Source organism: Lepisosteus platostomus, chromosome 3 (assembly GCF_059453375.1).
Source record: "Lepisosteus platostomus isolate fLepPlt1 chromosome 3, fLepPlt1.hap1, whole genome shotgun sequence".
Taxonomy (NCBI): Eukaryota; Metazoa; Chordata; class Actinopteri; order Semionotiformes; family Lepisosteidae; genus Lepisosteus; species Lepisosteus platostomus.
Genome location: NC_142613.1, coordinates 51,064,815 through 51,079,070, shown reverse-complemented (window position 1 = coordinate 51,079,070; position 14,256 = coordinate 51,064,815). Strand labels below are relative to the sequence as shown.

The 14,256-nt window shown below is 43.3% G+C and overlaps 1 protein-coding gene across 18 annotated transcripts in view; it reads right to left on the bottom strand.

Annotated features, from left to right (window-relative positions):
• LOC148675054 (uncharacterized) overlaps positions 1 to 14,256 on the bottom strand; it is a 149,999-nt gene that overhangs the window by 122,700 nt on the left and 13,043 nt on the right. For 15 of the 18 annotated variants that reach the window (XM_088626021.1, XM_088626003.1, XM_088626002.1 and 12 more), the window contains 5 exons: positions 12,295 to 13,996; positions 10,843 to 11,130; positions 3,531 to 3,962; positions 862 to 1,302; positions 423 to 536 (listed from right to left, as the gene is read on the bottom strand). In XM_088626021.1, the coding sequence (XP_088482147.1) occupies positions 423 to 536; positions 862 to 1,302; positions 3,531 to 3,962; positions 10,843 to 11,130; positions 12,295 to 13,996 (2,977 nt within the window). The remainder of the gene's footprint in view (positions 1 to 422; positions 537 to 861; positions 1,303 to 3,530; positions 3,963 to 10,842; positions 11,131 to 12,294; positions 13,997 to 14,256) is intronic. The other 3 variants (XM_088626005.1, XM_088626008.1, XM_088626015.1) reach the window with 1 other exon arrangement.

The following is a 14,256-nucleotide window of genomic DNA, read 5'->3' as shown; positions in this document are numbered from 1 at the left end:
TTAACAAATCCATTATTTAAACAATCATGGGTCATGTGCTTCTTGTCTTTTTCAATTGGTGACTTTAAGGTTTACCTACAGACCCTGCCTGATAACGCTTCTCCAGGTCCAGGGCCACAGAGCATCCAGACGGGATGCCGATCCATCACAGGGAGTACAGCAGAGATACTGGCCCCCATTCATACAGCTGGGTGGACTGGAGCAATGGACTTAACTACCTCACTTAAGGCACTGTATGAGGGAACTTGAGCAAACACACCAGTTATGAGTCCAGAGACTCACACACTATGCAACTCTTCCCTCACTGCCAAGAAGTGAAACACATAGGACGTATGAACAAGTGCACAACAGGAGGCCTCCGGCACACAATCAGTTTTAAACTGCGCTGACCTTTAACCCAAGACAGGAGGCAGTAATCTGACCTGGGATCAGGGCCGGAGGCTCCTTGTCTGAAGAGGATGGGGCGATCCATGGAGTCGTCACTCTTCATAGACAGAGCGCTGGGACCCTGTGGCACCGATCCCTCTGGCTTCAACCTGTCAGCACCACATGGAAACAGATCTCACAGTCACTCATTCCCACAACACAAGACACAGTAATGCTGTCAGCTGCTGTCTGACTCCTGTGACTCTTCAATATTCCTAAAGCTTCTCTAGTAAAGACACAAGAGAACATGATGCAACTCAGTTGTGTGTATATATTAGATAGTAATTGATGTTATAAAACACAACCCATTGTTAACGCACAGCTGTCTGATCATTAACCACCCATTACAGTCTCCCAGTGAACAGGCTCCCTTACAGCACAGAGCAACACAGCAGAGACACACTGAGAGAGGAGTGACTGTACACACACACTTACCTCAGCTGGGAAATATAGGGCAGGCACTGAAGGAAACTCCTCACTTCACTCTCTTCAGCTGACCAGCCCCACAGCTCTACTGGTTTCCTGACTGTGTGGAGTTTCAGCACTTCAAGGAAGAGGGAGGCCTTTCTCTCAGAGAGGTCTATAGTCCAGACTGCAGGAGCTGACTGGAAAACTGGCTGGAGTGCTGGGAGAACATTCCTGCCTGTTAGAGACTCATAGTCCTTCACATGAGAATACAGATCCAGCAGGAAATTGCATTGACATACTGGATTGCTGAACTGAGGAAAACTGAAAACTGACAGCAGTTTCACCACAAGCCTCTCTCCTGTCTGTCTCTCACACTCCGCTACCTGCAGACACAGATCCAGCAGGAAAGAAGTGTCTGTGTATTTACTCTCCTCAGAGGGCCCCTCCTTGCTGTACAGGGGAGATAAGCTGAAAGAGAAATATTTTAAATCAATACAGGTATGACATGAAAAGATTTAATGACAATCACAATCCCTGGAGTTCCCCTCTCCCACCCCAAATATTTAAAATACTCTATATAGCAAGAAACTGGCTGTAATATTTTTAGAAGAACCCAAAAATGCTTGATAAAGAAGCAGGCATTTTTAGCACGACCAAGACACCATCTAAAGATCTTGCACAGCAAAATGCATTTTTTCTCTGGAACAATTGTATTACCTGTCTAGTACTTCTGAAAAATATACATGGTAGTAGTTTTTATATATATATTATATTTTTAAAATATATTTGTATAGATCATTTAAATAGAAATGACAGTCTGAATAATCATGCCATGAGTAATAGCAGTTCTTCCAATCTATAACACAGCTAAAGCAGTCAGAAAATGCCTTCCATTTAGACATTATAAAAATTACTACAGTAATGAATTACTGAAGAACACAACATGATAAGAAAGGCCTCCTCTCGACTGTAACCACTCAGCCCATCTGCTCCGTGTGCCAGTTTAGGGTTTCCCACAGTTGTAAATAGGCCACAGGGGCCGCCTGGCCCAACAAATGTGTGAACAAATACAATAATCAGTTCAGCTTGTAATGCACCATGAGATCCTCTGCACACCAGCAGCTGCGGAGCTAATCTCATGATCTCACACCTTGGTATGAAAAGCTCATGCATTCGTATCAAGTTTAGGTTGATTAAAAAACAAAGTAATGAATATACAATTTTGAAAAGAAAACATCAATACAAGTAGTATGTGTAATAACTCAGTGCTCACGGTAACAGTGAAGTGGTCTGAGGCTGGAGACTAGATTCAGCTGCAGGTTCAGTAAACAAGCAGACAGGCAGAAAAGCGATTGAATATTGTAGCCAGGGACACGCAGAGGTCCAAACCAGGAAAACGTGGAGTAAAGCACCACAGAGAAACAGAAGCATAGTTAACAGTTAATACAGTTCAGGGGTAATCCAGGAAAATAAAATAAAACAAACAAATGAACACAAGTCTGGCCAAGACACAGAAGGCAGGTCTAGTGTTACTAGTATTAGCATTCCCAGATCTAAGACAAAGCATTAAGAGAATGCAGAGACAGGTTTTAAATAAAGGGAAAATTACAATCGGACAGGAGGCACTGAGTGTCCCACAGCAGCTTGTTGGGGTTCCTGATTGGCTGACAGTGTAACGAATCCAAGAGATGAGGTATGAGGATCCTTTGCAGACAAAGAAAAATGTAGATACTGAAACAGGCGTCCAATCCTAAACGTTAGGCGGGTTCTAAGTCAAAAGCAAAAGGTAGTTCAAAAGCTGAAAGAAGTATCACCAGAGGGTTTCTAACAACAGGCGAGGTTGGAGCTCTCTAGGAGAGGAATTAATACCGAGTTTAGGTGGTTTAAATAGCGCTGCGTGCCACACGGTGGAGCGTGTGCTGAGGGATTAACACATCCGGCTGCGCTTGTTATTATCAACCCGCTGCTGGTGCTGGTTAGCTCTCTTGTGGGCTGATCTCTGCTGGCTGGCGGTCGTGATAGACAGGATTGGCATTGATGGTGTCTGATGTGCCTGCTCCTTGTCTGGAGAACATGACAGCATGCAGTCGCAATTTTCAACAAAAACTCTCACACATGAGGGTTTTGGACCCTTGAGAGCTATGCCAGTAATCAATGTAGGAAAACAAATGTAGGGTTTACTTGCAGCTGAACCCCAGATAATACTGTGAACCACTGTTGACTGAGAAATTTGGTGAACAATACAAAGAGTGGAAGCCACTTATTACCTCAATGAGCACAATATACTAAATAATGATAATAATAAAGTGATGGAAATGGGGAAGTTGTGGTGGCTGCTGCTGTGTTACTGCACGTCTGTACAATCAGACAAGAATCAGGGTTCAGCCCCACCTTCTCGAACCTTTGTTCAGAACCCAATCTAAAATCTACTCATGGAGTGAGACCATCTCTATATCTACAGGAAGAAACTCAGAACAGGTTTTCACCGCTCAACTGTGATACCCACTACAGTGTTAGAGAGATCACACCAGTGACAGTGAGAGCAGGACTGACTATATATACAGCCCCACTGTTCACACTCAGCTGTCTGAACATTAACCACCCATTACAGTCTCCCAGTGAACAGGCTCCCTTACAGCACAGAGCAACACAGCAGAGACACACTGAGAGAGGACTGACTGTACACACACACTTACCTCAGCTGGGAAATATAGGGCAGGCACTGAAGGAAACTCCTCACTTCACTCTCTTCAGCTGACCAGCCATTCAGCTCTACTGGTTTCCTGACTGTGTGGAGTTTCAGCACTTCAAGGAAGAGGGAGGCCTTTCTCTCAGAGAGGTCTATAGCCCAGACTGCAGGAGCTGACTGGAAAACTGGCTGGAGTGCTGGGAGAACATTCCTGCCTGTTTGAGACTCATAGTCCTTCACATGGGAATACAGATCCAGCAGGAAATCACAGTGACTGATAAGGTGATGAAAACTCAGAACTGACAGCAGTGTTTCCAAGACCTTCTCTCCTGTCTGTGTCTCCCACTCTGCTCCCTGGACGCACAGATCCAGCAGGAATGAAATGACTTTCCGTTTCCAGTCCTCAGTGTTCTGCTCTTTAGCGTCTGAGGGACAGAACCTGGAAGAGAAAACTTGTGTGAGACTCGACACAGAAAGGAAATCTGTCAACAAACCATTTCCTGTTACAAGTCCATTGCTAGAGTCACTGACACCTCATTCATGAGCTCCTTAGAAAAAACATTTCAGGTTCTGGTGACGTCACCATCAGCAATGGCTGCTTAATTTTCTCGCTCTTTCAGTCGGTTGAAAAAACAGCAACTGTTTTAGAACTGCACATAATACAATTTAAAACAGATACTAAGTGTTGGGTAATAATGGAAGAACAAGGCAAAGGAAGTATAAACACCCAAAGCTAAGTGAGAAAGGAAACTGAAGAGGAACAGGGAGACCGGAGTAGTTTTCCCCCAGCTCAACAGTCTGCAAGGCGCCAGACCGCAAGGTCAGTCTGCTTACAGTCGAAAACGTCTTCACTGAACTGACAGACTTCAGATCTATTAGATTTTCCTGAAGAATTGAGCAGAATGAATAAAAGGATAAACGAGGAGAAGGAGCGCACTGTCCAGACCGAGGCGTGGGGTGAAAAACAGACAATGTGCTTTTACTCCTGCTCCAGAGGCAGAAGCAGCAAGAGGCCAAGCTGACGGACCTGGAGGGCAGGAGGAGATCAGATCAGATCTACAGATCCAGCCATTCAAAATGCGCAGGCGATACCGCATTATTTTGCGGTACGCTGTACGCAGTCTACCGCAAGCTACCGGTAAATACCGCGAGTTACCGTAAATTCTCCTATAATACAACAAGCAAAATAATAGTATCCGGAATTTCCGCAAGGTGGAGCTAATAAAGCTCAACCTCTCATATTTGAGCTGTGGCCATCAAAGTCTTTAACGAAGATATAACTAAAAGTATTAATAATGAATCACCTTGGACAAGCTGTAAGTGTAAACTCAAAGTATTGCCCTGGTCAACATTCTTTTTTTCATTGACCGTCTTTGTAAAAGTAACACCACAGCATTTCGCAATCACGCATTTGTTTCCAATCATGCAAAGTACAGTGATTCACCATGCCTTTCACATGCTCATAAAAGAGATTGATTTAGGAACATAAACATATTACCATATGAAAACTGTACTGTATACAGTATGTATATGTATATTTAATGTCTTAACTGTGGCCGTTTAAGTATTGAAAATTTATATCTAATTTTACCACTGAAGGGAAATCTTAGTAGCTGAGCATAAAAAGAATAGGAGCATACTGCAACGTGTGTGAAGGCCATAAACAATATTAATTTTGGAACATAAACATACAGTATATGGCTGGTCTCGGTACTTTAAAGAAAACACACACGAAACATGGTTTCATTATGACCAGAATCGGTCTTGAGATATTTTTAACTTAATTTACAGTATTTGAGAGGTATGTCTTAACACCGATACTACAGTGTGTAAATACTGCTCACGTATATGTTTTTAGGTTTATATTATGCATTTCATACGGTCAAATTACTTTTGAGCAACTAATAAGAAGCGCGAAACGGTATGCGTTTTAGTTTCGTTTTGTGCTGGGACTCTGCTTTTAACAATGTGGCCGTTGATTGATTAGAGATATCAAGTACATAAAAGTCATTTTTTAAATGTTGTAGTTCGTCTTGTAAAAATGTTACGAGTACATCATCTATCAACAATTTTGGTTACGTAATATTATTTTCTAGATTTCACGTTGTGAATATATGATTTGGGCAAACAGAGCCGCAAAGAAGTACATTATGGGTTGTTGTTTTGTTTTTTTTGCAGTTTTATCTAGATCAAGCGATGCTTAAACCTTTATCTGATTCTTGTGAAACTACCCACACGACAGTTACAGTACCTAGGAGTTGACTTCAGTAATGTCACTGATGGAATGTTTCTAAAAATCCATCCTCTGTAAAACGTCTTCTCCACTTGTCCTGCATATGTATTCGCTAATGAAGCTGTGTGTTCTGAGCCTGGATCTCTACATTTCTGTATGAACCAGCTTAGAGGGCTAAAGACAGCTTGTGTTTAAATTGAGTGTAAGGTAATTTATGCTTCTAAAGTCATGGTCAGCATTTATTATTGTACTGTGCTGTAAACTTGTTCTGTGCCTAGTCATATTATTTTATAGCGTTTTTATAGCGTTGTCAAATCTGGTGGCGCTATGTGTTAGTTTCCTGACTCCCATGTCACATGGTCTGTGATTGAATCCCATGGAACTATGACTTTATTTTTTAACAAACATTTCTTTGAAAAAATGAAACGTTTCCCTTGGTCAGAGATTAAATAAAACCTCACTCGCACCAAACAAATTTATATTTCTAAATATCACAACATGATCGAATTTAAGTCTTTTTAATAACAATGAATAGTCACCTATGCGTTACAAAATAAACATTATATTGATTTGAATCGCGTTTTGATTTAAATCGTAAACGCGTGTTTAAATATATGTGTTTAAAGGCGATATACTGTATAAAAGCGCTGATTCTTATGGAGTGTGTTCCGCCGGGGATTCAAAAAAATTCCTTTTTTAATCACGTATCTAAGGAAAATTGCAGTATAACTTTGTTCATGCACAAACAGTGGCATGTTACATTATAATTTGGGTGTCTCCTCTTGCCAGAAAGCTCTAAATTGCAACGTAAATTGCAAAAATGCACTTGGAATCTGTCCAAGCCCTCCTACGAAAATTATTTAAACTGCGACACTGATCATTCATCTCTAAATAAACTTTATTTTATATAGCGTTTTAAGCGAATAGGTAATTAGATTGCTCATAAACCTAATCGCTTTTTCTACATAAACACAGCGTGATTGCTCTCTGAAAATGCTTTTCCTTTATATTTAGGCTCAGATTTCAACTATAGATCGTATTATTATAAACTTTCTTGGAAAAATGTATTTTATGTAAACCATGTTTGCTATTAATTCATTTAGGGCTAAAATACGTTCATTGTCTTCCAATCGAGTCGAGTTGACATTGGAAGCTTGCCACTCCCGGACTGTTAAACCAACGCATTAGCATGTTAAAGCGATTCTATTGAGGAGCCCAGCTACCACTTAACACTGTACTTCCTACTTAATGTAATGCTTTAAGTTGAAAATCGAGGTGGATTTAGAGGATGATAAAGAGGATAAACTGGGATGGGAGGAGGGTTTGGTTTTGCATAAGGGGCGGGATTATGATAATTGGAGGAATTTGCGAGAGTATAATGGTTTGATATATTTTATTTTGTATTGTGGTCATTATCTATGTTTTTGGTTGGTATTATGTTTATATGGTTGTTTTTGTTGGTTGGTTGTTATTATGGTTATTAATTATACGATCTATAGTTGAAATCTGAGCCTAAATAAAAAGAAAAAGCAAGTGATTAGGTTTATGAGCAATCTAATTACTTATTCGTTTAAAACGCTATATAAAATAAAGCTTATTATTAATTTGCTAGACAGAGTGGTGAACATTATTATGCATAAGACAAAGATAACGAAATCTGTGTACGCTGTAAGGTTTTTACTTCTTAAACTTTTAAAATACACGTTTTGAACAGAAAGAAATCCTCTTCCTGGTACAGTACTGTATGTATAGCAAACCAGCACGTCTTTTTTCTCCAATCAGAGGGGTGTCAGATGGTTTCAGCCAATCACCATTCTGAAGCCCTACCATAATCTCTGGTATGGGGAGACCCCAGAATTCTGTCCCATAGGTTAGACAGATGATAGATACTTTTATTGATCCCGTGAGGATAAATAAAGTAAATCATTTTCATTTTAGGAAATTATTAAACGCTCGGTTAAAAGCAAAGGAGATTGTTTGTTATAGTGGACATAAAAACAAGATTTCGCTGGCATTATATCCTGGAAGACACAGACCAGGAGAATGCCTGGAGCGCAAAAGAAAATGCCAGATGAACTGGGCGTTTGCCCAGCGTAGTTATAGTGGACATAAAAACAAGAGTTCGCTGGCATTATATAATTATACGAATTACACGAATATAATTATATCTTATTAATTTCTTGAGATACGCGATTCTTTTAATACAGTCTTTGCTGTGCTCTAGAGGATCTTTGTGATATTTCGAGCTCTTGGTGAATGATAAGTGTCGCAGTTTAAATCATTTTCGTAGTTATAAATTATGGAACGCTCTGTTAAAAGCAAGGGAGTTTTTATGTCCGTTGCAGTTCTTTTGCAACATGAATATAATTATATCGTTATTAATTTCTTGAGATACGCGATTCCATATTATATTCCCTTTTAATCAAATTCTAAAAGTATGCTTGTTGACTCTGGTATCACGTTAGTTAAAGACTTCGATGCTTAAAATGTTTAGGGAGAAATGGAATACTGGTGTGTATGTTTTTTTTAAAGTACCGAGACCAGCCATATACTGTATGTTTAAGTTCCAAAATTAATATCGTTTATGGACTTCACACGCGTTGCAGTATGCTCCTATTCTTTTTATGCTCAGGCACTAAGATTTCCCTTCAGAGGTAAAATTCCATATAAATATTAAATACTACAATGGACACAGTAAAGACGTTTTCTGTAAATCTTTCTACGAGAGACCAACAGACCACGAGTGCCCCTGTCGGTCAACCAATCACGTACCGCGGTACCCTGCGTCATCTTGCGTCACGATGCGCGACGCCGTAGCCAATTACCTCCGGTACGTGTCTGTACTGCTCACTTTGAATGGCTGCATCTGTACCTGCGGATCTACAGGGTCCCGGAGGAGAGCGGGGGGGGTCGATGACCCAGTTCACTGAGAAGCTCATTAGGAAGAAGCTCGAATTCCCCCAAACTTTGACTTGGGAGATTGAAAGGGCTCAAAGAGCCCTGGTCCCCTAAACCCTCAGAGTCCTGGTCCCCTAAACCCTCAGAGCCCTGGTCCCCTAAACCCCCAGAGCCCTGGTCCCCTAAACCCCCAGAGCCCCCGGGCCAGACCAAGATTTGCAAAGGTTGTATAGTGCTGTTTTGAGTTTTATATAATGTTTTTGTTTAATTTAGATAAATTACTTGCTTCAGCATATATTTAATATAATACTAGTTATTTTATAAAAAGCCTCGTTAAATAGGGGAGGATAGTTTAAGATGGAGAGTAATAATTAGGATACGTAGGTGACTGCCTACAGGACCGTATTTGTTAAAAAAAAGGTTTATTTTTTTGGTTCCCTAACTGCCCAAACAAAAGGTGGGGTTATATTTTGGACTTAGGGAAACCCATAAGTTTGTTTTTACTCTGCTGTTATTGTGTTGTTCAAAATGCCAGTGTTGTTTTGTTTTACGAGATTGGAAGGTTAAGATTTGAATCCAAACTGAAGCAATAATAATTATATAGACAAAAATGTCACCCACAGACTGATAGGCTAGTAGAATGTTTTAATAAAACTCCTAAGAGTATGATCCCCAAAGCACTGAGACAGAAGACCTCAGTCCTTTCCAAACACATCCCGGATTTCCTAAAATCCGGGATGTGTTCTCATCCGTTCTGAAGAAAACGCACCTGATACAGCATCAAATTGTTACTGAACCTCAGAAAAAGGATGGTGCCCAAACAGGATGGATCCTGTAGGTTTTGCAATAATTTCAGGAAACTCACTGGGATCTCAGTCTTTGACCCCCTGGTGCCCCAGGTTAATGAACTAACTGAACGTTTAGGACCCATCCGATTCATCATTACATCAGGCCTAACTAAGGGATACTGGCAGGTGCCACTGGCTGAAAAGGCAAAGGAGAAGACTGCCTTTGCCACCCCAGGAGGGTTATACCAGCATTGAGTACCACCCTCTGGCCTACAGGGGGCTCTGGCCACCTTTCAGCACCTGGTGGACTGGTGGACTATTTCCTACGATCTTGTAGAAAGTTCCCATACGCATATCTCAATGGTGTAATTATTCACTGCCAACCCTGTGAAGAAATCTCCAATATTTAGAATGAACTGCAAAAGCCCTGAGGCAAGTGAGGCAAATGTGGGGTACAATATCAGACAGAGGCTGATTATGCCACTACAGTAAAAACTGCTGCCATGAAAGACTGTATCCTTCCTTTTAACAAAAGACAGGCGAGAGCTTTCCTTTACGGATTGTTTATCCTGAATTTTTCTTCCGGGAGACACCAGACTGCGTGCGAGATCACGCCCAGGAGACGCCAGACTGTGCGCGAGATCTTGCCAGGCAGACTCTATACTGAGTGTGAGATCAGGACCGGGAGACTCTATACTGCGCGTGAGATCAGGACCGGGAGACTCTATACTGTGTGTGAGATCAGGACCGGGAGACTCTATACTGTGTGTGAGATAGCATCAGGGAGACACGCTACTGTGCGTGAGATCGTGACCGGCAGACTCTATACTGTGCATGATATCGAGACAGGCAGACTCTATATTGTGTGTGAGATCTCGACCAAAAGACACTATACCATGGGTGAGATAATCATGAACACAGTGTAACAGACAGGACATGAAGGCTGGGCCTCACAGTCATGAGCACAGTGTAACAGACAGGACATGAAGGATGGGCCTCAGACTCATGAACACAGTGTAACAGACAGGACATGAAGGCTGGGCCTCAGACTCATGAACACAGTGTAACAGACAGGACATGAAGGCTGGGCCTCACAGTCATGAGCACAGTGTAACAGACAGGACACGAAGGCTGGGCCTCAGACTCATGAACACAGTGTAACAGACAGGACATGAAGGATGGGCCTCAGACTCATGAACACAGTGTAACAGACAGGACACGAAGGCTGGGCCTCACAGTCATGAACACAGTGTAACAGACAGGCTGAGCAGGGACTGTAATCCAGGTTATTGAGCGATCAAGATATCAGAAACAGAGACATTAAAGCTTGTGTGGAAGTAAAGTTATGAAGGAAGGAGACTTGAAACAGCTGGGATATGAAGGACATTTCCAGGACATACCTGAGTGTGCAGATGTGAGGCAGACACTTCAGGATTGTAGCTCCAATGATCTGGCTGTGCTGGACTGTGTGAGGACCCCACTGCAGGGCCAGTTTGATCCTCTCCTCTGTCTGTCTCTGCTGTATCACCTGTCCAGCTCTCTCAAACACCTCCAGCACGTTCCTGCTGCCCTGCTGTCCAGCTGTGAGCTGGATCTCATTCTCACAGAGTCTCAGCAGGCTGGTGACCTGACTCTGCTGTCCTGAGCACAGCGCTGCCCTCCACAGCTCACACAGCAGAGATGAGCTCCTGCACACAGAAACAACACGTAAAACACACCACTGAGCAGGACAGTCTGACAACTGTGTGTCCTGCTCTCCAGACAGGTGAGACTCAACTGGACTGTGTAAAACAACACCTTAAACTCAGTCGAGCAGGACAGCCTGACAGATGTGTGGTCCCCATACTTACCTGTACTGTGTCCAGACCTTACAGACTCACAACAGAGCTCCATGGACAAAAGACACTTCCAGAATCCAATTCCTAATGACTTAAAACTCAAAAACTTAAAATTGTGTCTTGTGAAATTCATCACAAAAGGACACAAACAAGAATGGTTCTTCGGCCCACCAAGCTCATTTGATTCTGTCTACAGTATGGTCCCATTATTCTATTACTACCTGTACTGGGGAAAAAACGAAGACCTTCCCCTTGAGCAGATAAGGAACAATCTACAGTAATCACGTGAGAGTAAATCACAATACAGTACATTACTGTGGGAGAATATTAAGCACAGTGGAATATATTAAAGTGGAGGTGCAGTATATTAATGAAGTACAAACTCTTAGTGCTCAGCAGTCCTACAGTAACTGACACAGGGATACTCACTTCTTTCTTCTAACACATTTTTAAAAGTGTTTCAACCAGCTCTGTACCGATCCTGCTGAGTCACAGGATTACTTTCAGAATGCTGGCTCATTTACCGCAGACAAAACAGCTCAAATTTTTAACTAAAACTAGATTTTTACAGAGACGTCACTGATCCCAGTTTTACAGCTTTTTTTGAAAACTACACAACTGTTTCATAGACAACCCTGTCCAACAGTTTAGGACAGAACTCACGTAGGGAGAGAGGCTGGAGAGATCATCAGTTTCATTGGTTCAGAGAAACCAGAACTATTTAATCAGCACGGACCTGAACTGTTGTCTCAGACAAGACTACTGCCTCCCTAGTAAAAGGAGAGCATTCTGGGATCAACACACTGAGACATCAGTGCTTTTAGGAAATCATGAAACAGGAGCCCAGCAGTGCAGACGAATCAGGGCGTCTAGGGATCACAGTGAGGAAGCAACAGTGTTGTTCTCTCCCCTGGTCTCTGTTCCCAAACCCTGAACAGGAGCACATCTGAGCACAGACTTCACACAGGAACCAGCTGAGCAGCTCTGGGAATGAACACTAGTGAACAGACTGACCTGAGGGAGGAGACCTTGTGCAGACAGCTGAGAATCAGCCTCAGCCCTGTCTGAGACACAGCACAGTCCTCCAGGTTCAGATCCACCTTCTGCCCATCTGACTGCTGGATCACGTAGGAGACCGAGCACCACTGGTGAGGGTCCAGCTGCAGCTCACTCAGCTCGAAGCTGTGATTCAGCTCCTTCAGGAGGTGTAAACAGGCCTCTGCTGACTGGGACTCTGACAGGCACTGACACACAAAGACCAGGTCTAGAGGATCCTCAGACTCCTCAGCTCCAGGACACAGGAAAGTGCTGACCACTTCCTCAAGGCACCTGGCGCAGATCTCCTGGATCTTGTCCTCCGCAATCAGGCATTTGACTAAGCTGGCATTTTTCCTGGACAGTAGCCCACACAGGAACATGAGCACGTATTTCAGGTGCTTCCCTTCCCCAGTCCTGCAGAGTCGAAGAATTTCACTGATGCTGTCTGGTTTCTCCAGGAGCCACAAGGCCGCCCAGAACTCCTGCACTGTGTTGTGGAGAAACGCGAAGACTGTCTGGACTGATGTCGGTGAGTCTTTTACCTCAACTGACCTCAGGAAAGCACATTCAACACCACTCTCATCAAGGTCAAGGTCGGTGAAATTCACACTTCTGTGCAGCAGCCTGTTAAAAGATCCCTCAGCCAGATCCATGATTCTCTGCCGGTTCTCCCTGATGTACTTGTCCAGGTGCCTCCTCAGAGTTCTCCCTCTCTGTCTCTCCCCGTGTCGCTCCAGGCAGTGTCGGAAGATGTGCAGGTACATCTCAGTTACAGTGCTGGGCTGTGTGTCGGACTCACACGACCTGAATGAGATGCAGGCAGAGACTATAAGGGCGTACACTGGGACATGGCACAGACTGAGCAGCTGCAGGTTCTCCAGCACACTGTGTGCTTCTTCAGCCCTAGTTCTCCCCAGCATCGTCGTCAAGTAATCGCAGACCGATCTCTCACTGAACCCCAGCACCTCCACTCTGTAGCTGGGCCAGTCAAGGACATCGGTCAGGAGATACTCTGCTTCTGGTCTGCAGGTAACTACAACCTTGGCAAATGGCAACAGCTCTTTCTTCACAACACTGGAGACCAGCGAGCAGATGTCCACCTCTGCAGAGGCTGAAGTCACTGGTACTGAGCTCAGCATGTTGTCAGTGATGCCATCAAAAATGATGATGACATTATCTGAATTCTCTACAATATCCTGAAACACCTCATCCGCTCCCTCCCCTGGTGTCCAGTACGTGTTGAACAGAAGGGTCCTCAGGCTTATGGGACGGGAAATGTGGGTCAGAGTTTGCACATCGTAGTAAAACAAGTAGCTCAGATCCTGATCCTCTCTCTCTGCCCACAGGCGCAGCATCTGCAGAACAGCAGCTGTTTTCCCTATTCCAGGCCTCCCCACCAGGAGGATCTTGTCCTCGTAAGTTTTCAGCAAGTCGCCAGGATCCACTTTTCTCTTGTCAGGGGACACGTACGCCTTCAGCTTCTTCCGGCGATTCTTCTTATACTTCTTACTTTTGAAAACCGCTGAACAGTCTGCCCGTAACTCCAGAGGAATGTAAGTGAAGTCCGTCCCTCTGTCCCCCTCTGGGAAGAAAGTCCTGCTGTTTTTCCACTGGTCCTTCACAACCTCTTTTACTTTTAATCTCAGAGCCTTCTGGTATCTTGGACAAGAACTTGAACCTACAGAAGAAAAAAGGTTACAAATTGAACTCTTTAACACTTAGACCACAGGTCAGTGTTCAGACTCTACAAGCACCGCAGGTGAACCTGATTCTACAGAACTGTTGCAGACTGATACCACTAGAGGACAGTAGAGTGTCAGTTTCCAGGCCTGACTCAGTGCTGACTTCATTTGAAAAAGAATCTACTGTCTCTGACCTCAGAGCTTCTCAGTACACAAGCTCACTAACTGCAGCTCATACAGCCTGAATCTACTGTCT